General features: G+C 41.7%; 3 protein-coding genes across 3 annotated transcripts; 1 reads left to right on the top strand and 2 right to left on the bottom strand.

Annotated features, from left to right (window-relative positions):
* Positions 1 to 8,374: 8,374 nt before the first annotated feature.
* LOC149375328 (uncharacterized) lies at positions 8,375 to 9,900 on the top strand. Its single transcript, XM_089588829.1, has 4 exons — positions 8,375 to 8,700; positions 8,784 to 9,086; positions 9,166 to 9,353; positions 9,410 to 9,900. Exons 1-4 carry the CDS (start codon positions 8,375 to 8,377, stop codon positions 9,898 to 9,900), a joined length of 1,308 nt encoding a protein of 435 aa, XP_089444955.1.
* Positions 9,901 to 11,124: 1,224 nt separating this feature from the next.
* Positions 11,125 to 11,963, bottom strand: mRpS34 (mitochondrial ribosomal protein S34). The gene is made up of 2 exons (XM_089588789.1): positions 11,678 to 11,963; positions 11,125 to 11,605 (listed from the first exon to the last, which is right to left on the bottom strand). The coding sequence occupies exons 1-2, from the start codon at positions 11,867 to 11,869 to the stop codon at positions 11,207 to 11,209; spliced, it is 591 nt and encodes a 196-aa protein (XP_089444915.1). The 5' UTR covers positions 11,870 to 11,963; the 3' UTR covers positions 11,125 to 11,206.
* A 753-nt stretch (positions 11,964 to 12,716) lies between these two features.
* On the bottom strand, positions 12,717 to 17,552 carry LOC106640029 (uncharacterized). The gene is made up of 7 exons (XM_014353892.3): positions 17,298 to 17,552; positions 17,037 to 17,207; positions 15,939 to 16,949; positions 14,307 to 15,101; positions 13,608 to 13,779; positions 13,171 to 13,534; positions 12,717 to 13,077 (listed from the first exon to the last, which is right to left on the bottom strand). Exons 1-7 carry the CDS (start codon positions 17,550 to 17,552, stop codon positions 12,717 to 12,719), a joined length of 3,129 nt encoding a protein of 1,042 aa, XP_014209378.3.
* Between the last annotated feature and the right edge of the window lie 8,990 nt (positions 17,553 to 26,542).

Here is a 26,542-nt window from a genome sequence, read left to right as displayed (position 1 = left end):
GTCTCTTAGGCCCTAAGATTATTTATAAATTAATATTTTTGGCTAATTATAAAGCCAAAACTTAAATTGCCCATAACTCCGTAAATAATGGAGATATCGAGAAATAAGCGATAATTTGGGATCACTGAAAAATTAAAATTTTTTTTTTCGATTTTATTGAACTAGATTCTAGTCAAAGCTTAAAAATTAGATTTCGCAAATAAAACAGTCATCTAGACAGTCGACTACATCACTAGGGACGTCTTTTATGCCATATGATTATTTATAAATTAATATTTTTGGCTAATTTTAAAGCCGAAACTTAAATTGCCCATAACTCCGTAAATAATGGAGATATCGAGAAATAAGCGATAATTTGGGGTCACTAAAAAATTAAAATTTTTTTTTTTTTGATTTTATTGAACTGGGCTATAGTCAAAGCTTAAAAATTAGGTTTTGCCAGGAAAAAAGGCATCTAATCAGTCGACTACATTACTAGGGACGTCTCTTAGGCCATGAGATCGATTAAAAATTAATATTTTCAACTTATCATAAAGCCAAAACTTGAACTGCCCATAACTCCGTAAATAATGGAGATATCGAGAAATAAGCGATAATTTGGGATCACTGAAAAATTAAAATTGTTTTTATTTGTGTTTATTGAACTGGGCTTTAGTCAAAGCTTAAAAATTAGGTTTTGCCAGGAAAACAGGCATCTAATCAGTCGACTACAGTACTAGGGACGTCTCTTAGGCCATAAGATTATTTATAAGTTAATATTTTTGGCTAATTATAAAGCCGAAACTTGAACTGCCCATAACTCCGTAAATAATAGAGATATCGAGAAATAAGCGATAATTTGGGATCACTGAAAAATTAAAATTTTTTTTTCCCATTTTATTAAACTGGGCTTTAGTCAAAGCTTAAAAATTAGGTTTCGCGATCAAAACAGGCATCCAGACAGTCGACTACATTAAAAGGGACGTCTCTTAGGCCCTAAGATTATTTATAAATTAATATTTTTGGCTAATTATAAAGCCGAAACTTAAATTGCCCATAACTCTGTAAATAATGGAGATATCGAGAAATAAGCGATAATTTGGGATCACTGAAAAATTAAAATTGTTTTTTGTCGTGTTTATTGAACTGGGCTTTAGTCAAAGCTTGAAAATTAGGTTTCCTGAGTAAAACAGGCATTTAGAAAGTTGACAACATTACTGGGGACGTCTCTTAGGTCATAAGATTATTTATAAATTGATATTTTTGGCTAATTATAAAGCCAAAACTTAAATTGCCTATAACTCCGTAAATAATGGAGATATCGAGAAATAAGCGATAATTTGGGATCACTGAAAAATTAAAATTTTTTTTTTCGATTTTATTGAACTAGATTCTAGTCAAAGCTTAAAAATTAGATTCCGCAAGTAAAACAGTCATCTAGACAGTCAACTACATCACTAGGGACGTCTTTTATGCCATATGATTATTTATAAATTAATATTTTTGGCTAATTTTAAAGCCGAAACTTAAATTGCCCATAACTCTGTAAATAATAGAGATATCGAGAAATAAGCGATAATTTGGGGTCACTGAAAAATTAAAATTTTTTTTTTTTTGATTTTATTGAACTGGGCTATAGTCAAAGCTTAAAAATAAGGTTTTGCCAGGAAAAAAGGCATCCAATCAGTCGACTACATTACTAGGGACGTCTCTTAGGCCATGAGATCGATTAAAAATTAATATTTTCAACTTATCATAAAGCCAAAACTTGAAGTGCCCATAACTCCGTAAATAATGGAGATATCGAGAAATAAGCGATAATTTGGGATCACTGAAAAATTAAAATTTTTTTTTTTCGATTTTATTGAACTGGGCTTTAGTCAAAGCTTGAAAATTAGGTTTTGCCAGGAAAAAAGGCATCTAATCAGTCGACTACATTACTAGGAACGTCTCTTAGGCCATGAGATCGATTAAAAATTAATATTTTCAACTTATCATAAAGCCAAAACTTGAACTGCCCATAACTCCGTAAATAATGGAGATATCGAGAAATAAGCGATAATTTGGGATCACTGAAAAATTAAAATTTTTTTTATTCGTGTTTATTGAACTGGGCTTTAGTCAAAGCTTAAAAATTAGGTTTTGCCAGGAAAACAGGCATCTAATCAGTCGACTACAGTAATAGGGACGTCTCTTAGGCCATAAGATTATTTATAAATTAATATTTTTGGCTAATTATAAAGCCAAAACTTAAATTGCCTATAACTCCGTAAATAATGGAGATATCGAGAAATAAGCGATAATTTGGGATCACTGAAATATTAAAGTTTTTTGTTTCGATTTTATTGATATAGGTTCTGGTCAAAGCTTAAAAATTAGGTTTTGCGAGTAAAACAGGCATCCAGACAGTCGACAACATTACTAGGGACGTCTCTTAGGCAATAAGATTATTTAATAATTAATATTTTTGGCTAATCATGGAGCTAAAACTTGAACTGCCCGTAACTCCGTAAATAATGAAGATATCGAGAAATAAGCGATAATTTGGGGTCACTGAAAAATTAAAATTTTTTTTTTTTTGATTTTTTTGAACTGGGTTCTAGTCAAAGCTTAAAAATTAGGTTTTGCCAGGAAAACAGGCATCTAATCAGTCGACTACATTACTAGGGACGTCTCTTAGGCCATGAGATCGATTAAAAATTAATATTTTCGGCTTATCATAAAGCCAAAACTTGAACTGCCTATAACTCCGTAAATAATGGAGATATCGAGAAATAAGCGATAATTTGGGATCACTGAAAAATTAAAATTTTTTTTTTTCGATTTTATTGAACTGGGCTTTAGTCAAAGCTTAAAAATTAGGTTTCGCGATCAAAACAGGCATCCAGACAGTCGACTACATTAAAAGGGACGTCTCTTAGGCCCTAAGATTATTTATAAATTAATATTTTTGGCTAATTATAAAGCCGAAACTTGAACTGCCCATAACTCCGTAAATAATAGAGATATCGAGAAATAAGCGATAATTCGGGATCACTGAAAAATTAAAATTTTTTTTTCCCATTTTATTAAACTGGGCTTTAGTCAAAGCTTAAAAATTAGGTTTCCTGAGTAAAACAGGCATTCAGACAGTCGACTACATAACTAGGGACGTCTCTTAGGCCATAAGATTATTTATAAATTAATATTTTTGGCTAATTATAAAGCCGAAACTTAAATTGCCCATAACTCCATAAATAATGGAGATATCGAGAAATAAGCGATAATTTGGGATCACTGAAAAATTAAAATTGTTTTTTGTCGTGTTTATTGAACTGGGCTTTAGTCAAAGCTTGAAAATTAGGTTTCCTGAGTAAAACAGGCATTTAGAAAGTTGACAACATTACTGGGGACGTCTCTTAGGCCATAAGATTATTTATAAATTGATATTTTTGGCTAATTATAAAGCCGAAACTTGAACTGCCCATAACTCCGTAAATAATAGAGATATCGAGAAATAAGCGATAATTTGGGATCACTAAAAAATTAAAATTTTTTTTTTTCGTTTTCATTGAACTGGGCTTTAGTCAAAGCTTAAAAATTAGGTTTCGCGAGTAAAACAGGCATTCAGACAGTCGACTACATAACTAGGGACGTCTCTTAGGCCATAAGATTATTTATAAATTAATATTTTTGGCTAATTATAAAGCCGAAACTTAAATTGCCCATAACTCCATAAATAATGGAGATATCGAGAAATAAGCGATAATTTGGGATCACTGAAAAATTAAAATTGTTTTTTGTCGTGTTTATTGAACTGGGCTTTAGTCAAAGCTTGAAAATTAGGTTTCCTGAGTAAAACAGGCATTTAGAAAGTTGACAACATTACTGGGGACGTCTCTTAGGCCATAAGATTATTTATAAATTGATATTTTTGGCTAATTATAAAGCCAAAACTTAAATTGCCTATAACTCCGTAAATAATGGAGATATCGAGAAATAAGCGATAATTTGGGATCACTGAAAAATTAAAATTTTTTTTTTCGATTTTATTGAACTAGATTCTAGTCAAAGCTTAAAAATTAGATTTCGCAAGTAAAACAGGCATCCAGACAGTCGACTACATTAAAAGGGACGTCTCTTAGGCCATAAGATTATTTAATAATTAATATTTTTGGCTAATCATGAAGCCAAAACTTAAACTGCCCATAACTCCGTAAATAATGGAGATATCGAGAAATAAGCGATAATTTGGGATCACTGAAAAATTAAAATTTTTTTTTTTCGATTTCATTGAACTGGGCTTTAGTCAAAGCTTGAAAATTAGGTTTCGCGAGTAAAACAGGCATCCAGACAGTTGACTACATTACAAGGGACGTCTCTTAGGCCATAAGATTATTTATAAATTAATATTTTTGGCTAACTATAAAGCCGAAACTTAAATTGCCCATAACTCCGTAAATAATGGAGATATCGAAAAATAAGCAATAATTTGGGATCACTGAAAAATTGAAAATTTATTTTTTCGATTTTATTGAACTGGGCTTAAGTCAAAGCTTAAAAATCAGGTTTTGCCAGGAAAAAAGGCATCTAATCAGTCGACTACATTACTAGGGACGTCTCTTAGGCCATGAGATCGATTAAAAATTAATATTTTCAACTTATCATAAAGCCAAAACTTGAACTGCCCATAACTCCGTAAATAATGGAGATATTGAGAAATAAGCGATATTTTGGGATCACTGAAAAATTAAAATTTTTTTTTTCGATTTTATTGAACTGGGCTTTAGTCAAAGCTTAAAAATTAGGTTTCGCGAGTAAAACAGGCATCTAGACAGTCGACTACATCACTAGGGACGTCTTTTATGCCATATGATTATTTATAAATTGATATTTTTGGCTAATTATAAAGCCGAAATTTAAATTGCCCATAACTCCGTAAATAATGGAGATATCGAGAAATAAGCGATAATTTGGGATCACTGAAAAATTAAAATTTTTTTTTTCGATTTTATTGAACTGGGCTTTAGTCAAAGCTTAAAAATCAGGTTTTGCCAGAAAAAAAGGCATCTAATCAGTCGACTACATTACTAGGGACGTCTCTTAGGCCATGAGATCGATTAAAAATTAATATTTTCAACTTATCATAAAGCCAAAACTTGAACTGCCCATAACTCTGTAAATAATGGAGATATTGAGAAATAAGCGATAATTTGGGATCACTGAAAAATTAAAATTTTTTTTTTCGATTTTATTGAACTAAATTCTAGTCAAAGCTTAAAAATTAGATTTCGCAAGTAAAACAGTCATCTAGACAGTCGACTACATCACTAGGGACGTCTCTTAGGCCATAAGATTATTTATAAATTAATATTTTTGGCTAATTTTAAAGCCGAAACTTAAATTGCCCATAACTCCGTAAATAATGGAGATATCGAGAAAAAAGCGATAATTTGGGATCACTGAAAAATTAAAATTTTTTTTTTCAATTTTATTGAACTGGGCTTTAGTCAAAGCTTGAAAATTTGGTTTCCTGAGTAAAACAGGCATTTAGAAAGTTGACAACATTACTGGGGACGTCTCTTAGGCCATAAGAATATTTATAAATTGATATTTTTGGCTAATTATAAAGCCAAAACTTAAATTGCCTATAACTCCGTAAATAATGGAGATATCGAGAAAAAAGCGGTAATTTGGGATCACTGAAAAATTAAAATTTTTTTTTTCGATTTTATTGAACTGGGCTTTAGTCAAAGCTCAAAAATTAGGTTTCGCGAGTAAAACAGGCATCCAGACAGTTGACTACATTACAAGGGACGTCTCTTAGGCCATAAGATTATTTATAAATTAATATTTTTGGCTAATTATAAAGCCGAAACTTAAAGTGCCCATAACTCCGTAAATAATGGAGATATCGAGAAATAAGCAATAATTTGGGATCACTGAAAAATTAAAATTTTTTTTTTTGATTTTATTGAACTGGGCTTTAGTCAAAGCTTAAAAATTAGGTTTTGCCAGGAAAAAAGGCATCTAATCAGTCGACTACATTACTAGGGACGTCTCTTAGGCCATGAGATCGATTAAAACTTAATATTTTCAACTTATCATAAAGCCAAAACTTGAACTGCCCATAACTCCGTAAATAATGGAGATATCGAGTAATAAGCGATAATTTGGGATCACTGAAAAATTAAAATTTTTATTTTCGATTTTATTGAACTGGGCTTTAGTCAAAGCTTAAAAATTAGGTTTCGCGAGTAAAACAGGCATCTAGACAGTCTACTACATCACTAGGGACGTCTTTTATGCCATATGATTATTTATAAATTAATATTTTTGGTTAATTATAAAGCCGAAACTTAAATTGCCCATAACTCCGTAAATAATGGAGATATCGAGAAATAAGCAATAATTTGGGATCACTGAAAAATTAAAATTTTTTTTTTCGATTTTATTGAACTGGGCTTAAGTCAAAGCTTAAAAATTAGGTTTCGCGAGTAAAACAGGCATCTAGACAGTCGAGTACATCACTAGGGACGTCTTTTATGCCATATGATTATTTATAAATTAATATTTTTGGCTAATCATAAAGCCAAAACTTGAACTGCCTATAACTCCGTAAATAATGGAGATATCGAGAAATAAGTGATAATTTGGGATCACTGAAAAATTAAAATTTTTTTTTTCGATTTTATTGAACTGGGCTTTAGTCAAAGCTTAAAAATTAGGTTTTGCCAGGAAAACAGGCATCTAATTAGTCGACTACATTACTAGGGACGTCTCTTAGGCCATAAGATTATTTAATAATTAATATTTTTGGCTAATCATGAAGCCAAAACTTAAACTGCCCATAACTCCGTAAATAATGGAGATATCGAGAAATAAGCGATAATTTGGGGTCACTGAAAAATTAAAATTTTTTTTTTTTTGATTTTATTGAACTGGGCTATAGTCAAAGCTTAAAAATTAGGTTTTGGCAGGAAAAAAGGCATCTAATCAGTCGACTACATTACTAGGGACGTCTCTTAGGCCATGAGATCGATTAAAAATTAATATTTTCAACTTATCATAAAGCCAAAACTTGAACTGCCCATAACTCCGTAAATAATGGAGATATCGAGAAATAAGCGATAATTTGGGATCACTGAAAAATAAAAATTTTTTTTTTTCGTGTTTATTGAACTGGGCTTTAGTCAAAGCTTAAAAATTAGGTTTTGCGAGTAAAACAGGCATGCAGACAGTCGACCTCATTACTAGGGACGTTTGTAAGGCCATGGCATTATTTCAAAATTAACATTTAATAGCCAAAACTCTCATTATACGTAAGTTCTTAATTTTCATCCATGATAATTAATATAATTTTTTTCTCTTTTTGCATATACAACACATTTTGCAATTTTGTTTTATTTTGTGCATTAACTACTCTCGAACCCTTATTTTATTAGTTTTCTGTACGTTTTTTTTTCTAATAATATTTAGAAATTCGGAAAATTAATGTTCGATAACACTTATCATATCGTGCTAAATTATTTAAGGATTTTGTAATTTGAACAGTACATTGGTATATTACTGGTTCAATTTTTTTGTGGCCATTTATTTCTTAACAGATATTATTTTGTCAAAAAGTGAACACATTTTGAACAGTTAAAATTTACGGTTAGTGCACCTACGCAATATCTACCATTTATATATTACGTATTATTACAGTACGTGTACTCTGAAGTCCTAATTTATCTGCTTATATATATATTTATATTTTTACTCATGAGGAAATGTGATTCGAAATACATCGTTTGTATTATATTAATTTTTATCGTGTATGTACGTATTTATAGTACAATTACAGTCCTAGACGATGCGCGAAGGCGGCATTCCTCGGCGATCGCAATGCAGCTGTACTTTTACGTGTTCCACTTGAACAATTTAAGATTCCTTGCTTTGCCTCTTGAGTTGTACGCCATTTACTCCAGCAAGTCCATGAACACACTTTTACAGATTTACTTTAAAAGCGACGATCGGCTCTTGCCGATTTTTTTTTCTTTTTCTTTCGCACCAGATGCATACATTTTTGATGCATCAGTACGCAATATATGAGCTGTTCATACAAAGAGCACAGAAAGAGGGGCCATAATAGAGGTACATACAAGGTACGTATTCACGTATATATTCGGGGCCAAAGTGTGTACAGGCACAAGCTGCTCTCGACAATGACGATAAGTACAAGATCGACCCAAATCTCTCAAAAGGACTCGGTTGTTTGGTATTCCGGCCGCACCCCAACGCTCCTTTCATCGTCCGTCACCCCCTTTTTCCCTCTTCTCCTCCTCTTTTCTGGCCTATTAAAGACACCGATCCGATACTACAAACCGATTTTCGCACCCGTCGCGGGACCAGGAAGAACCACTATACTCCAGTCATGCTGCGCATCGAGGTAACGTCGACCTCCTGTCCATACATTTTGTACTTTATACTGCATGCAGTGATCAAGTCTCGGTCGCGTTTTTTCAAGGCTCTGGTGGTACTCTCGAGCCTCCTGTTGCCCGTCAACTCGCAGCAACCCTACCCACCCGAGGTAGTGGCCGCACGTGGAAGCCCCCACGACCCAGCACCCCTGGGACTCAGGCTGCCCCATCCAGACGGTGCCCACCCGAGACCAAAGTTCAGAGACAACGTCGGCGAGTCCACCGAGCTAACGATCAACGAGATGTCGTGCCAGAGCACCGGGGACGAGCCGCACTTTCGGTGATTACATCTATATTCCGATCCATACGCGATTCCCCTCATTTGGGCGTGTTTGGAGTAAAAGTTGTGCTTTTACCGGGCAGGGTGTCCCTGCAGCCGTTGCGTGGTTTCGCCGAGCCCGTGATCGAGGGCACCAATGGCCAAAGGTGCCAAGTGTCGAGGCTCCCGAACGAGTACCGCGTCGACATTGGCAGAGAGGAGTTCGGCAGGTGCGTGTCGGACTGCTCGGCCGAGCCGGGCGCCCACAAGCTCCACTGCCTGGGCCTCCGGTTCCCCGCGATTCCCGGCCTGAGGCTCGAACAGGACCTCAGAGCGACCCTCCGGTGCCGCGCCCACGAGACCACCGCCTCGCACACCCGCCGCCTCAACCTCAAGGCCATCGACACGTGAGCACACAACATAATATGTGTACGTGTACCCACACGCGTCACGAGCTTGTATAATATATATGTATTGTGCGTATAGGAGCGCGAAAATGGCACGGAGGGTCGTGACCGCGGGTGGCCAAGGCAATCAGGCGTTCGACACCGAGCTGGAGCTGTACCGGAAGACCTTCGGCTCCGAGGAGGCGTTTAACGGGAAAGTCGAGCCCGGCGGCACCGTAGTCCTCGGAGAGGAGCTGCTGCTGAGGGCCCGAGTCCGCCCAGGCGATGGTACGTCCACGCACGGCTGGCCCGTATACGGAGTGAATACAAAGTGTACGTTGCAGGCTGGAGGTACTCGAGGATGAGCGACGTGACGGTGGAGTTTGCGGGCAAGAGGAGCACGAGGAGCCTGCGGATCCTGGACGGCGGGGGCTGCCCGAAGCCCCAAGTGCGGGACATATGCCCGGGCGAGCAGTACAGAGGGGCCGAGGGCAACCCCCTGGAGAGCCACCTGCTGCTCAGGGCGTTCATGTTCGAGGGGATGCGCGAGACGGACGAGATGGTGCTGGCGGCCAGGGTGTCGGGCTGCCTCGGGAGCGACGACTGCGCTCTCGGCCCGTGCGGCCCGGGGCACGCGAGAAGGGCCCGCCGGGAGGCGCGAGACAACAACGCTACCTTACACGAGTGGCCGCGCAGCCACGTCACGTTCAGGGTCGTCGAGTCGACGCGGACGAGTGACTACTCTAAGGCCGAGGTGTTGCTGGCGACGATGGTCGTTTTGGCGATCCTTGGCGGATTACTTATACTCACCGGCACGAGGACCCGCTCGGAATAATAACCATTTTTGTTTTTGTTTTTATTGCCATGCTGTTTGATGGTTCAAGGGTTTAGCAAGCGGCTCGCGGTATGGTCCAAGCCTCGAGTTCGAAGCACAGCTTGACGCAGAGGCCGAAAAAGACGAGGGAAGCGACCGCGGACTTGATGAGCTTGTCTCTGGTCAGTTGGCTGACTAGGCAGCTCAACGAGCACGTGCAGTAGCGGTCCAGGCCGAGGGCTTTTCTCGACGGGGTCGACTGTTGGGGCCCTGAAAAACGCGGGGATATATCCAAGGAAAAAAGCTACAAACGGAGAGAGAGAACATTTTACTTTTGGAGTGACACGATGCAGGGGGTCCCAAGGCTATGGCGCTTCCCGCGAAATCTTTCAGTATGCGGCTCTTCTGGCACAGAGCTGGGGTCGAACTCTTGACTGCGATTCCTCTGCATCGGGAAAATCAACACATGAGGATCGAATCTGTAGTCATTGCGTTGCAGCGTACATTATTTACTTATTTACCTTCTGCTGTCTTTGCGGGACAGTTGGCTGCTCGAGCCCTCGGTCATTTCTGCATAAGTATATATACACATTTATTTGCTCGAATATATAAGTACATAATGTGTATAACTTGTACATACCCGTTCTGCACGATTCGCTGCGCGAACTCGATCCGAGCGAGTTCTCGCTGTTTTGTACACCGGCATCGCGAAAGTCGTGCGCGGGCTCGTTGAACGTCACGTTGTTTTGTTCCAGTTCTCCCTTCGCCGCTGATTGCTGTCGTCGCCGTAGTTCTTATACGTGTTATTAATATAAGTATACATGAAACAAGTCGTTAACCTCACTCCAATTGTGTAAATTTATTTTAAAATGTATCTCCTGTTTGTGCACAATTTTATCATAATTGAGCTGATCAACATGTGTTACCTATCTCTTTTCTCTGCTGTATGACCTTGGGACATGTCGGTGGACACCGGTTCACGATTTTGTCTGGCATTTTGTGAGTACGAAAATTTTAAGTGTTTGTTAAAAATTGAGCTCTCTCGAGCATGCCTGCTACTGTTTAACGGGAAGAGATTTGCGAGTAACTAATGATTTTCACTACGATTATCATGGTTCAATTTAACTTTACGTATCAATAAGTATAACGCTGCATGTAACCACAAAAATTTTCAAGTATTGAAAAACAAAAAACTGTACAAGTACTTGACAGCAGACGAAAATAAAAATGGTGAACAAATTTATCGCGGGGTATAAATGTAAATTTATTAACAACTATGGGTATCTGTACAAATCTTAAAATTATATACATGGTGGTCATGTCTGGCTTAACATTCTTTGATGTTTTCAAACAATCTTGGTGCTACTGGTTTGCCATAACTTAGAGTTAACTCTGGCTCAGTTGGAGTCTCTCCTTCTTCTGCCACTTTGTAGGTCTTGATCCCGTACTTGTTGTAGTATACTTTCATTTTTGGCTCTTCTGTGATAGGAATGCCAGCTGCTTTCATTTGGCGCTTTGCGTATTCTCGAAGCAATGGTGGCAGTTCCATTTTACTGGGAAAGACCCTCATGGGTTTGACCTCGACACTTCTGCAAAATTCTTGTTCTTTGTGTTTGGGTACAAGAAAGTAATCAGCTTTGTACGTGGCTGATTCCATTTGCACCAGCTTTTGATACTTAATACCACGAAAAACTCTTTCACACAGGACGATCACTTTGCGAGCATTCTAAACATAAGTTTGAAATTCATCAATTGTTAATATTTATTTTTCATTTTAGAGATTAAAGATTAATCTTACATCATGTGAAGGATTTTCCGGATTGTCCAGGGCCTCAACTTTCATAACTTTGACATAACATGGCTCTGGATACCTCTGGAACATGTTTCTGCCTATTATTCTGCCAACACCGAAATTCTTCAAGTTTCCTAGAATCTCCCACATTGTCTTCCCTTTAAAATCGGTCGTACGACCAATATATTTGTAAGGCATTGTTAATAATTAATTGATATCAACTTGTTGATGATTTTGTAAACACTACAACTTTGTCGAGGTTACGTCAACTCTTGATATTTTTTTTTTTTTTTTGACGCACATGTTGTTACCTACTGTACCAACTGAAATGAAACACCTATCGACGTTGCGTTAATCTCCCCGCAGAGGGCGAGCGAATGCTGTAATTTCAAAATTTTTAATAATAAAATGAAATTAATGTAGGTATACAAAATTTTTACACAAAAAGTAACCAATCGAACCATTAGTAAAAACAAACAAGTAATTATTAATCATGAATATGAATAACCTGCGTTACCTTTAGTTGAAATACAAATGATAATTTGCCAAACGAATATGATAACTGTAATCGTAGGAATGTTTGGAAAAAACGACTTGACGGTAAATGTAAAAAAAAAAAGAAATGAAGGAAACAAATTATTTATAAATAATATTAATTTTATTTATCATAGAGATATACATATAAGTATGGTTGCACAGAAAATGCATTACTAAACGCTCCGAATGCGTCGCGTCTACGCGACCACTCGAATGAAACTTCATTCTTACGAGGTAACGATAAAAAATAAAAATGTTTAAAAGTAAAAAATATCTGCTTACACGTGTAGTATTTACAATAAATAATAGTTTGAAGGTGATTGATGAATCGCACAAGTGCATAATATAATAATTACGTAGATATACTCGAAGCGTTTGCTTGCGATGAAATATAAAAAAGACACGAGTAAGTTATAATAAAAGTACGTGATGGGGTAACATAATACAGAGATCGGATGAAAGGAAAGGATTATGATTGTTATGTTGGTGGGTAAAACATCGATAGATATCAGTAATTGTCGATGATCTGGCGTACCCAGTCGAGGTAGTGGGTCACCCGAGTGTAAACCCCCGGCACCCCGACCTGCCCGCAGCCGATGCCCCAAGAGACCACCCCAGCGAGTTCCCACCTGCCGTCGCGCTCGCACACCATGGGACCACCGCCGTCGCCCTTGCAGGCGTCCTTGCCCGCCTCACCACCGGCGCACACGAAGCCCGGGTGAAGGGAGAAACTCGGGCCGAGTCGCGTCTGGCGGAGCTGCTGCTCGCACAGCCCGTTGCCGATCACGGGCACGTCGACCTCCTTCAGGATGTTCTGGTACTTGCCAAAATCACCGAAGGCGTCCTTGCCCCAGCCAGTCGTCCAGCACCTGTTGGCACGTAATTATTTTACATTATAAATATACATACACGTGGGCACTACAGTGTATTTTACTTTAATTGCCACGGGTTGGCGCTCCTACCTCTGGTCGACGAAGGTTTCGTACTTGTCGGGCAGACACGCGGGACTGACGTGGGGGTTCTTGGCAAAGTCAATGTCGCCGTCGAGGGTGAGAACGGCGATGTCGTTGTAGAGGGTACCCGCGTAAAATTCCGGGTGGACGCGAACGTTGACGACGGCGCGCTCGATGTAAGGGAAAAACTCGACGTCGTGATTGACGTCCCACTCGCCGAGGCGAGCGCGAATCTGGTGGCTCGTGTGCGACCTGATGCAGTGGGCCGCGGTTATGATGTGCCGGGCCGAGACGAGGGTGCCGCCGCACACGTACACGCTCTCCTTCCCGCCGGGCTCGGTCTTTAGGATGGCCACCTGCCACGGGTACTCACCTGCCAACATTTCACGTTCATCAGATCAACTTTCTTCCCCTCATTTTATATATGTGTGTCCGATCTGGCTTACCAAATTCAGAGTCTCCGTCCACGTACAGGGGAGTCTTGATGCGGCCGGCGATGCCCTGGCTGTACCTCACGCCGCACTGGCCGTTCTTGGGACGATTGTTGCCGGGCCGGACGAGGTTGCGACGGCAACACACGTGCTGGGGCCCGCAGACCGGTGGTCGTCCAAACTGCCGCTGTTGGCGTCAAACAATCACGTGTATGTAAAAATTATGGTACGAAATACATATTGTCTTATTTATTTATTTACTGCCGATTATCCGTATTAACGTCTGTACAGTTGTTAATGCAATCTCTATCTACAGCTTCTACTCGCTAAATATCAAATCGATGGCCAAGCTGGGGTGGGGAGCATGCAAATGCGTTTAGCTCAGTTTTTTTATTTTTTTTTTTTTTGTTTCTCTAAGACTACACGTATATATTTTGTGTTAGTCGTGAGTAAGGCGTACGTATCTATGTACAAACAAGTCGAGAGTATCGGTATAAGCGGTATATTGTTTATAACGACGTTGCCTGCAGACGTCGAAGCATATAATATACGTTGTAGCATCATCATCTCTCGGTGCTCTCAAAGCCATGTTATACCCACGAGCAGCGTCGCGCAGCCTCCTCGTGTTCCGGCAAGAGTCCATCGTTCGATCCGAAGGAGTAAACAAAAAGGAGGGGGGAGGCTCGGAGAGGAGCCTTTAAACACAAAGCTTACCTCTTGGGCGTCGCGTTTTCTTCGTTGGGGAAAGTTGATCTTTTGAGCGACGACGGGACTTTGGTCCTCGTCACCGCCCTCCACCCTGTCCGGCCTGTTCAATCTATTCTCGGCCACCGTTGCGTTGGTACGCGCGTTTCTGTAGTAATGCTCCTGACCCCCGTAGTAATCGTCATCCCCGTCGTACCCGTAGTCCGGACCCTCCCCGTCGTAATAATAGTTGGGTCCTCCTCCTCCACCGTAGGGACCATGCTGCTGTTCCTGCTGATGGTGATAGTGGTTGTGTTGGTGCTGGTGGTAGTGCTGCTGGGAGTACGAGGGACGTTGAAAGTTCACGTGGGCACCGGGACGATATTGTTGGCCCGGGTAGCCGTGATGAGCTGGATTGTGGTAAAGAGGAGGTCCTCCCGGGTGCTGGTGGTGGTACTGCGGTGCGTAATGCGGGGGATACTGATGGTGGTTCCCGAAGAGGGCCTCTTTCTTGTTGGCGAGCAAGTGATTGAACTTGTGGACGAGTCCCGCGTTGGGCGATATGTGAAAATTAATGAGCGGCTTGATCACCTTGTGCCCGTACTCGCCCTTCGTCACTTGAAAAGCAACTAGAGGGTTAACCGACACGGGACCTAAATTGATCCCTTGGGTGCCGGCTCCGTAGCCCGGGTACGGGTTCACCAGGGAATCACCTCCGTACCCGTTGACGGGGTACGAGCCGCCTCCCTGAGGCAAGCCGAAGCTCACGCCGAAGGTCGGCTTCACGTTAAACTTCGAGGTGTCCAAGTGCTGCCCCAGGAGGCGCTGGAATTTGAGGCACACGTCCGTGGTTTTATACAACGCTGCTCGATCGATGATCATCATCATCATCATTTTTTTGTTCTTATTCATATATCATATAATGCATTCTTACAGGTACTATCTAGCCGTGTGTTATATATTTGTCCTACGTATACGTTTTCCTTGACGTCAGATCTGTACACAATACTGTAGGTGATGGGAGTGATAGTCTTGCATGTATACGTCTATACGTTACGACCGTTAGATCCGTAACGATGGGCTTTCGTACACCTCACCGGTGTTTCACAAAGTAGTAAAAAGTGCCATTCATTCGGTACCATGTCGATTGAGTTATTTATTTATTTATTTATTTATTTTTAATTTTCCCAATCAGGTGCCTCGAAACTCCTGCTACTTTTGTTACAAAGAAGCAAACCACTGTCAAACATGGATTATCGTCGTGTACCAATACTCGTCGCTAACGGTGCATTTCACTCCCATGATGGAGTGTACGTACGGAAGCAAAGAAAGTCTTGGATCGCAGGTGTGAACGTAGTGCGTATATGCCACAACGGCCAGAAAGTGAAAGTCCACCAGCACGTAAGTATACTTGTCGTACACATTTTGGCCAAGTGCCGATAAAATTACTTAACTACTTGGATACTTATGGACATTGCACTTTTGACTAATTACAATTGAAGCAAAACGTGCGATCGCGTCGAATAAATGTAATTTAAATGCTCCATGCACCTGGCCAATAGCAACAATCACCAACTACGAACCTCCCCACACCACGTACCATATTGTAATATACATATACGTACATCTACGAAACAAAAGAAAAAAACAAAAAAAGCTTACGCTCTGAGCCTCGTCGTTGCTCTCATCCGAGTTTCCCGTGTCCCTCTTGGCTCGTTTCTCTCCAACCTCGTCCTTCTTCTTCTCCGCGTGGTCTTTCGACCGCTCGGTCTCGTTGCCACCGGCCTTGGCCACCCTGACCACGCTCATCGTGCCATTGCTACTGGTCACGACGACCTCCTCGGTCTCGGCCTCGATGTTCTTGCCCAAGTCGCGCGGGTCGATGGCCAGATACAGGTCGTCCTTGCGCCCGGCTTGGTCGAGGACCGCGCACCTGTTGTACGGCACGCAGACGCACTGATCGTCCTCGCCAGGGCCGCCGTAGCCGGTGTCCAACCCACCCGAGCCGAACTCGCTGCCGAAATTGTTGTAGTTGACACCAAACTGTTTGCCAAACTCGGTGCCCTTGGCACCGGCGAAACCGGGCTTGGGCTTCTCGTAGCCCAAAAAGTTGTTGGCGTAGCTGCTCGAGCTGGCCGAGGCCGTGGCCGTGGGGCTCTTGACCTTGAAGTTCTTCTTGTACTGGTCGTAATCGGAGCCAGGCCCGTACCCGTAGCCGCTGCTACCGATGGGCCCCTCGATCCCGCTGGCCGCGCCGTCGTTGTGGTGGTAATGGTGGTGGACGTGCTGTTGGACGGACGAGCCGGCAATGTGCTGCTTCTTGTCGATGAACTTGTCCTCGTAGTCGATCTCGGGGCTCTCGTAGATCGGCTTGCCCGGTGGCCCGCCAAAGTGGCCCGGTTTCTTGTAGTAGGGTCCAGTGAAGCTGGGCGGTCGGGGCCCGATGAAAGAGGGCCCGGGCCCGTACGATGGCAGTGGCTGGGATGACGGACCTCCGGGGTACAGGCCCGGTGGCTTGAAGCCCAGACCCACGCTGGCGGGACGCTTCACCGGGATCGCGGGCAGTGGACGGCCGACCGGCTTGATCGTCACCGGCTGGGCGTAGATCACCTCCTGCGGGTGGATGTCCCTGTATGGCGAGTAAAAGGGCCGCCTCTCCTCGGTACCGTCGCACTACAATTGTCATTGTTTATACTTTGATTAATATTTAAAAAAAAAAAAAAAAAAAAAAAAAAAAGCAGAGTCACGTATTGGACTCACGGTCATGAGGTTGAGGGAGCACAGCTTGTCGCGGATGTAGGAGCGAGCGATGGTGTCGTTGCCGAGCTGCAGGGCGTTCTTGATGTCGGGATCTGCGTAGACCTCGTCGAAGCCCTCGAGGGCGCGACCCTGGTGGTTCGACACGAGAATGTCATCGATCACCGATTCCGCCTAAGTTATTGATTTATGATTAGTCCATCACGTGTTATCTTGGCATAAATTGGGGTGGTGTTGTTTTGAGAACGTTGTATGTCTCCTTACCCCCGTGGAGTCAATGGGTCTCTGGATGTTTTGCTGGGGCTGCACGGTGGGGTCGAAGGTCAACGGGTGGAAGCCGTCGCCGTGGCTCGCCGAGCTGGCGGCCGCGGTGAGGTCGTCTGGCTGCCAGGAGGAGAAGTGGCTTTGTTGCTGACTCGAGTCCGGGGACGCCGAGAACTCTGGCGGCTGGTACGGCACTTGGGTGGCGAGGGCGCGTGCGGTCAGGCACAGTAGTGCCAACTGCGCTGGTATCCACATCTTTGTACTCTCTGCAAAACAAGTAGGTCGTTTTGTTTTCAATTTACCGATTATTGGATGACGGAACGGGGACGCGCGTGTCAGTCGATCACAATGTGATGGCTCCGAACTTGAACGGGCGCCGGAGGATTTCCGCTGACGCGCGGACAAAGCGAGTACGATGGAAAAAAAAAAAAAAAAAAAAAAAACAAATTACAGCTGTCGCTGTGTCAGGTTGACTTTTGAAGGGGTCAGTGAAAATCGCGATTGTCACGCGTATACTCATCGCAAGGAGCTTTCCCCTATTTCTCCGTGTGGATGTACGTGCGCTAAGCGTATCTCGCTTTCATCTTGCGGTTTGTGATCTCGTGTAGGTGCGAGACGCTACAATGTAGCTCGAGTTTTGCGTGGCTTCTTTTTTCCAGTATATGTGGACGGAAGCTTCGGAAGAGACGCGTACATCTGACGATGAGCCATTTCTCCTTCGAGTTAAATGTGGAAAAAGTTGATAAAACAATGTGGTATATAATGTGGTGCCGTTAAAAATCGTGTTGCCGAAACATCGATGTTTGCTTACGCGGAAAAAGAGAGCGACCCACCGCCGGCCGGTCGTATATGACTTAAACGCGTTACCAAACACCGTTTTTTTTTTTTTTTTTTTTTTGGGGGGGGGGGTTGTTGCGCAACCAGAGAGTTGGGAAACAAAGTCAACGCATGAAAGAGCGGCCGAAGCGCGCGATGGTCAAACATCCTCGTCTTTCCCCATTAAGCTTCAACGGTTCCTCAAAAAGAGCCGGACGAGAAAGCCGCACGACTCACGTGGGTAGGTCCTGTTGCTCCATTCACGCTAATGGCCCAGGATCGAGGATCCGATTGTGATGTATACATTTTATAATTCACGCAGATGGGCAGATTAGAGGTGGCCTTGTGGAGCTTTGCTATTACGCGTGTATATACATTGTACCCGGGCGCGCCTTATGTGGAGCAAAGAGAAAAGCGAGAAACGATTTCGTGAGGTGCGCGCCTACGTAACAAAAGATGTACGCGGAGGAAGAAGGGAAGCTGCGTAGTAAGTATATACGTATACAAATGTGGAGGGAAGAAAGTGAGAGGAAGCTAATAAGTGTATAGAGAAAGCGAGTGCTGCGTATATTTATTATATTGTACGTACGGTGCACGCGCGCGAGCGTAAACCTTTCCATTTGACGGGTCAATGCAACCTTCGAGCTTTTACCGTGTCTCTCTTTGTCTCCTCCTTGGGTTTACCGATCGCGCGTTACGTAACGGTTGGTGTGTCGGGGGACACGTAAATTCAGTCGAAAGATGGTATACACACCTCGATCTCGATTCTTCGCGCTCCGATTATTTTAGGTGTTTGTATGCTAATTTGAGCGCTCCTCGCTGATGGTTTATTAAAAATTCAGTACAAACGAGTCGGATGGTCTTTAGATTCACACGAAAACGTGAGGAGAGAAAGTAGTTGGATCATCGGGCCGTGAAATCTCGCGGGTGCCCGTTGTATTGTTCCTTTTTTGATTGATAAGAGAAAAGAAATTTTTTTCGGTACCCCCAAGGAGAAATCGATCGAGGGTTTTAAAGCTTCGTCACACGTTTACAATGAAAGACAAAAATCTTAAAAAATACCCAAACGTCATTAATATATTAAAAACAACGGATCCTTAATCGCAACCGGTAATACCGCTTATACGGAGGCTTGAATTTTACCGATAAAAAAAAAAAAAAAAAAAAAAGTAATTTGTTTAAACCAGGAGATGTGGACTCACCTTGGGTTTCTTTCTCGTCCAGGTGCGCGGAACGACTGCGGGTATATGCGCGCAAAAAAAGCGACCGGGCTCCGATCGTCGATCGGGTTGCTGTGTAGAGACCGGCAGGGTATATGTGTATATATACACTTTCTCTCCGCAGAGCACCAGGTATACCTACTTTTGTGATGTATATCCTTCCCTACCAACTCGACGCACCACACAACAGCTCGACTCTGAGCTTTTGCCGCTCGCCGGCGAATCTTATATACTTAGCTTTTCGGGGATGCTGGGGCGGACCGGCCCTCCCGGAAAATGCCACGGAGACCCGCTCGCGGTGGGGTTAGCGCGCGATACAGGTACCATACAGCCCATGAGTCATGGTTCTTTGATCCGCTGTTATGGAAGTACGTCATACGCATCAGCCGTGAACACTTAATGTCTTCTATGTAACACCCAGACCTTTCTTTTATTCGTTTGTTTCATTATTTATTTATTTATTTTTTTTTTTTTTTTTTGATTTAATAGATGCCGCACATGTGACGATTTTTGTACGATAATTAGTTAAACTTTGCGAAACTGTTAAGTATACAAATCATCAGATCAGAATCGTTGCTTTTATTGCTTTTGTTGATGTACGTTTGAATCATACATTTTTGGCATTTCACCTCAATTTGATAATTGGCGCAAAGCTTCCCCAAAGTATTCGTTACTAGTGTATTTTGTAAAATATTACATACTTGCCTTATGATGATTTTCATTTGGTTAAATTCAACATGTGCGCTTCTGAAATTTACATATTTTCTCGGAACTGTTCGATTTTAATTAAGTGTAATTTATTGCTACTGTGTCCTTTATGTGTAGTTGTAACTGCGTGCTTATATTTTATTTTAGATAGGCATTTTACTCATTAATAGGTTTTATCGTGTACTTATTGGCTATTGCATATCCGAAGATGTTCATGATTTGGGATAATGAGATCTATAGCATTTAGTTAAAACGACTTTAAAAAATTCTGATCCAATTTTTTAATGTTAATTCTATAAGTTCAGTTTTCTTTAACTGAATGGAAGGGTTATTTTTTCCTGAACACAAATTTTTTTTTCTTTTTTCGAATGTGTACCGACTAATCTGGACAAAGCTCGTAAGTACATTTAAAATGAGCTGCAAAATTTGACAGTAAAAATGTCAGTTTAAAGAATAAAAAATGAAAAAAATAAAAATTTTAACGGGCTGTACAAAACACAACAGAAATAAGTCTTCCTCTAGTATTCGGTGATGAATGATATTTAAAAAAATTTTAATTATAATAATTACGCCGAGTTTTATCTGTTTCTGATACCAACCATCTCTAAATTTTTTGTACCATACCCTTAACACGTATTGTCAAAAAAATGTGTTTTCAGGTGTCATGTATTATTTCATGGATAATGTTTTAACACATGATGAAAAAAAAAAACCATTAATTTCGGATCCGTGAAAAAAAAATACTCCAGCCACCCTCGTTGACTTGATTTAAATTGCCAAAAAGAAAAAAACGGCACCATCGGCGATTAGCATAAAAAAAGAATAGATAAAAATCAACACCAAGTGTTAGAAATGCGATTGCGAAAAGTCTCGTGACGCACGTTGGATTTTCCATGCGCACGAAGCAACAGTAAAATTGTAATGAATTACATACAGGCTCTTGATAAGTTATACCTGTATACCAGGAATCGGTCAGAAACCTCGTCGGCCAGCTGGACCCCCTCCCTTTCAATATGTACAAATTGACCCCATGATGACGTAGATCGAGGCAAGGGCATGCATGGGCCACTGCCCGATTCGTCGAAATTTCGTTTCCCTCCCATGTACATACCTACCTACCCACCGTTTATTACATAAGTTTCGACATCGATGCTCGTGTCGACGATCGTATAACAGCATACCCTACCTACTTGTGCCCCGAGCGCAAGAGACGTTGTGGCAATACTTACTTACGCACACAACATGTATAATGCCGTGTGTCCTTTTGGCTCGCGTGACGTCAGTATAATATGTAACCAGCTAAATCGTGAATGAAACGCGCGACGCATCGCTGTATAATACCCAACTTTTACTGTACGATCTGCACTAAACGATACTTACCGATTTTACCTGATGCTCCGTATTGTTTTCCGTCATGTTTTTCAATGCCATTGACACTTATGAAAGTTGTTCATATCTCGTCGATAACCGTGACGATCGTCGTTTTGTTTCGCTATTTTATGTATGCTATATGGTATACTTTACCGATATTTCCGTTAACTTTTCATTTAAAAGCATTTTTCTAAAATAATAAAAAAATGTTGGTGCGTTGAGCAACGAAGACATTAAATTTACTCTCCCTGATCTTTGTGGTGTACCGATTTTTGACTCAGTCGCGATATAGGAATGAACAACCAATGCTCTTTTTTCTCATTGTTCGGAAGAACAAGAAAAAAAAATAGGCAAAAACGCACATCTGTACTCTATACAATGCCCGGATCTTCCTATCCGATCTCAGCGGGGAAAAGGCAAAACAACGATAATTACAGCACACCGAAAACCGCGAATTGTTAAAACGAGCCACTCGAAGGATATATCGCGCACGTAAAGCCCGGCGCGACTTGTACACGCTCTTAGGTTTCGTGGATCCGGGAGAAAGTGTTTCCGAGGATGTTTGCCGCCCCTCGCCCCCTCCCCCAAGCTTCTTTTGTACACCTATAGGTATTATTATCGCCGGTGACGTACATGCATCATGTGTATATAATACGTACCACCATCGGTGGCTGCGGTTCCTTGACATGCACCACTCTCTCTCTCTCTTTCTTCAGGATCTAATCCTCCTCTCTCTCTCTCTCTCTCTCTCTAAAGCGTGTGCGGTAAAGCGATCCAAGCGTGACCATCTCTCTCTCTCTCTCTCTTTCTCTGCTTTACATATACATGCACTTTCCTGTATATGTACCTACATACGTAAGTGTGTGATTACCATACATACACAACAGTCGTATTTGCATACGCACATGAAATATATTAATGTTCCAACGAGTGCTCGCTTCGTCTTAGCTATCCCATGTATGGCTGCAAACTTTGTTTTTACGCCCAGTATAAAAAAAGTAAAATGTGTTTTCTAAAATATTTATTTCATAGTAACTATATACTCTTCCATTGGTAAGTATAACTTGTACTATCCATTGCTGTTGCGTCTTTTGGGTTTTCCACATGTTCAAAGCGCGCGCAAAAATTGAGCATCGCTTACCTGTGACGTATAATCAAAGGAGAGGGCGTAAAAAAAAAAAGAAAAAAAGTCGATTGCTCTAACGGTCGCGGCTCGAGTCGATGCATTTTCGTTGCACAACGGGGATTTTCCCGCTGTTGCAACCTGGGAATTTTATGCACCACTATACTTTGACACTGCCATTAACGTGCAATATACATATATCTTAGAAGGAAGGCTGACCCGTTTCGCTTCGTTCATATGGGGTGCATTGACTCTTAATAATGATAATAATAATTATAATCCACCCAACAAGGAAGCTTGGGTTTTCCCCCATTTTTTTTATTTACGAAGTAAACAATCTGCGTTTGTTACAACATTGGTTGGTGTAACTCCTTGTATATATAAGCAATGATAATTTGATTGTTTCAGCTATATAACTTTTCACCTCGTTTGGTAAACAAAGCACAGTGTCACGGTACCCAAAAGTATAAGTGAAAAATCGGTATCGTACATACCGATCATCCTCGTGCTTGTATACTTACCGAATCCTTAAAACATATCGGCCGTGTGCGAGCTATTCGGTCAGCGTGTTGCGTAACAGGTCTACATCACGGCTCGCATACAAATCGGTATAATATATATGTATATACGTATGAGCATTTATACGTATTGAGATGCAGCCTCGCCGTGCATGTTTACGTTTCGTATTAACAGTCCCTCCCTGATGGGCGCCCACGGTCGCGGAGAAAGTCCCGGGCACTTTCCCTCTCGTCGGTCGCATCGTGTATTTTGTATTAGGCAGGTGATGTTGTTGCACCTATCTTCATGCTCGCGGTCAACTACTTATACAAAAAACAAGCGCGCATCGTCGGGAGACGTCGCAAGTTCACCGATCCGCGTACAAATGATCGGTATCAATAAATATAGGTATTAGTTTTTCACACTTGTTGGCATACATTATGTAGGTATAGTTGATTTGGGCGCAAATAAGTACATGGTTTTTCACAATAAAGTACCGATTTGCGACGGTTAATCACTTTCTGTCTGCGGGTGCTATGTGCACTGAAAGAAAAAACACACATACAAAAACTCGTCACTTTTTTTTATTTTTCATAGGAAGCTTCCACTATAAATTTCTTTCACGTCAATCCCGAAAAAGCAGTTATTATTGTTAAAATCCTTCAGACAGCATTAAATGGCCAAATGAGCAAAGATGTATATATCCTAACTCGTTGTTCGCGATGTTCACTCTTGGACTAACAAATTAATACTGAGATGATAAATAAACGGTTTGGATGCACTGTTTAACAATGGGATAGAAGTATGTTAAAATAACACTCTTTGAGCGTGTAAAAACACACACTTATAGATTTGTAGTGTATAGGTAGAAAAATTTTACTACGAAAAAGTAAATAGTCACTACGAACAGTGTACATGTAATAGGAACTATTTTATGTTTATGTAATAATTTCAAATGTAGATAGTACTCTTCGTTAATGGTGCGTATCTCATCCAAGATTTACGAAGCAACGCCCGAGGGATTGTTTTGATCGCCTCTACCGGACGCGCATCAGTGGCAAACGCTGCTTTTCCTACCAAGGGTGCGATAAACGACCAAATTAAAAAAAAAAAATTAATGCCCGAGATAGGAAATAATAGATTCTGTACCTGTGCATAGGACACTTTTTTTTGTCCATGGGCATTTTTTATTCTCGGTAAAAAAAAAAAACCAGCGTCCGAATGAAAATGGCCCCTTGGGCTCAGAAGATGCGCCCCAGTGACGAAATCTATATACTACTTCCTGCGTCTCACCCAACTCCGGAGCAAAAGATTATTATTTTCACGGGACAGTTTGCTGATCCGGCAAACAATTTCTCCCGCACGCGTCAGATCCGTTTAATGGCCCGCGACTCGCACAAGATGGAGATCAAATGTGTGTGCTCGTGGATTTAGAAGACACCTACGCCCTCGAGAGAGAGAGAGAGCTCTTGTATACGAATAATCGCGTCTTCCGGACGCCTTCGTCGTGGCTCTTGTTGGCATAGTCAAGTGTGTCGATGGCCTGTGCGACGGAAAATTTTGTTTGTAAACGGATCACCATCAAGTATATATACAGGGATCCCTTGAACCAATTGACTGTGATTCCTCGAGATGACACGAGCAATGAATAACAATGAATTTTTTTTTTTTTTTTTTTTTTTTTTTTTCAATAATGCTCGAAAAATCTATTTCATTAATCAATTTTATTCGTCGTGTTGCATTACAAAGAGAGAAAAAGAGAGGTACACTATGAATAGAGGACATAAGAATCAACACAGGTTCTTATATGTATCAATAATCGATAAACACATGCGTTACCGTCCTTGGCTATATGATCTTCGATCGGAAGGAGCTCGTAGCCGATCCTTGCGGCCGACGGTAAAGTACCGGCGATCGCTCGGCCCCGTCGGGCCTTTGATTTCCACTTTTTTTTTCTTTTCTTCAGTAAGTGATGGTATACCCGTGCTCCTCGACGGTGTAAGTCGAAGGAACTGCCGCTACCCGGAACGGCCCCAGATAGGGGTAAGCCAGCGCTGGGAACTGCACGAGGAAATAAAAACAGTTTGCAATTATCCGCCAAAAGAGCCCGTGTAACGTTCATATTTTGGAATACGATCAATGGAAACAAAAAAAAAAAAAATAATAAATCAATATGTGTACAACTCACGGGAAAGGGCACTGCGATCTGGGGTATTGCGAGGGCCGGGAGCGGCGCGATGAGCGGCACGAGTTTTTCCGTGGACGCCGGTGTCTTGGGGGCGGCCGGCTCGGCTTTGGGCTCGGTCGCCGGTGCCGCGCTCGCCAGCCCGAGGCCGACGGCCAGCATCAGGAACAGGAGGGCCTTTGCAGAATGAAAATATATATATATATTATTATCGAAGATAACACTCGTGTAAGTATATTATTGCTTTGGGCGAGAAAAATTTCGCGCTCGACGTACGTGTCTGAACATCCTGGCGGGTATATTATACTCGAGTGCTGGAAGCGTAGTAGGTGGCGCAGGGGACTGTGAGGCGCGAGTCGCGTCGTCCCCCGTATTTGTAGGCAGGATGGGGTATGAAAAAAAGAAATTAATGAAAACGAGGGAAAAAGAAAAACTGCCGACCAACTGGTCCTGTAACTATGCATGCACAGCTCCACATTGCTTGGCTCTCCTCTCTCTCTCTCTCGTCCTCCCTGAGCATCACCTAGCAGGGTCGTCTCTTGGCTCGCGAGGAGCCCACAGGTCTCTTGTGCGTATTACCTACGTATACTTCATGTTACGTGTGTATACTTATTATGAAAAAATATCGATCGCGGCGCCTGAGTGTAGGCTGATTTTTTTACCTCCGAGTGTGACGTGTATCCACCTTTCCTTCTAAAATGTCCCGCTGTTGTCACGAAAATACCAAACTCGTCCAGCATAAGATGCAACTATACACCGGGAATTCCAGTGTCTTATAAACAAATGCTGAAAATCTACACGACGGATGTCGAACACACGACTTTTTGCTTTTAGTTGTAACGTGTTTGATCGACGAAAATGATTTTTCTTTTTTTTAAATCAATCACTCCTTTTTAAAGATATCTTTCAAAGTTTTACGCGCGCACCCCCAAGTCACTCCATTGTAATGAAAATATTTGGACTATCGAAACAAAAAAAAATTTGATTTTTCTCCTTGGTGTAAAAATTATTTTAAGCGGCCGAAAAATTGTTAAGCAAAAATCCACACTCTAGAAAATTTGTGCTCTAAGGGCAAGGGCTCTTTGATTTTCCGCTTACACCACTGCGGGGGTCGTAAATGTGTATAGGTACCACTTGAATTGCACTCACGCGTACATACACGGGCGTGATTAATTCTCAGACGGTCCACGAGTGCTCTTCCTCCTCATGCGTCCTGCGCGCATGCATATATATATATATATATATACAAGGATTCAAGTTGTCTCCGTCTTCTCTCTACATATATGTATACCTCTTGAATTATACACGCGTATACTTACAGCAG

Source organism: Copidosoma floridanum, unplaced genomic scaffold, assembly GCF_036245765.1.
Source record: "Copidosoma floridanum isolate Cflo_tuat_1 unplaced genomic scaffold, Cflo_Japanese_pri ptg000007l, whole genome shotgun sequence".
Lineage (NCBI taxonomy): Eukaryota > Metazoa > Arthropoda > Insecta > Hymenoptera > Encyrtidae > Copidosoma > Copidosoma floridanum.
Note: the sequence above shows the minus strand (reverse complement) of the source record. Positions and strands in the feature narration are given on the sequence as shown.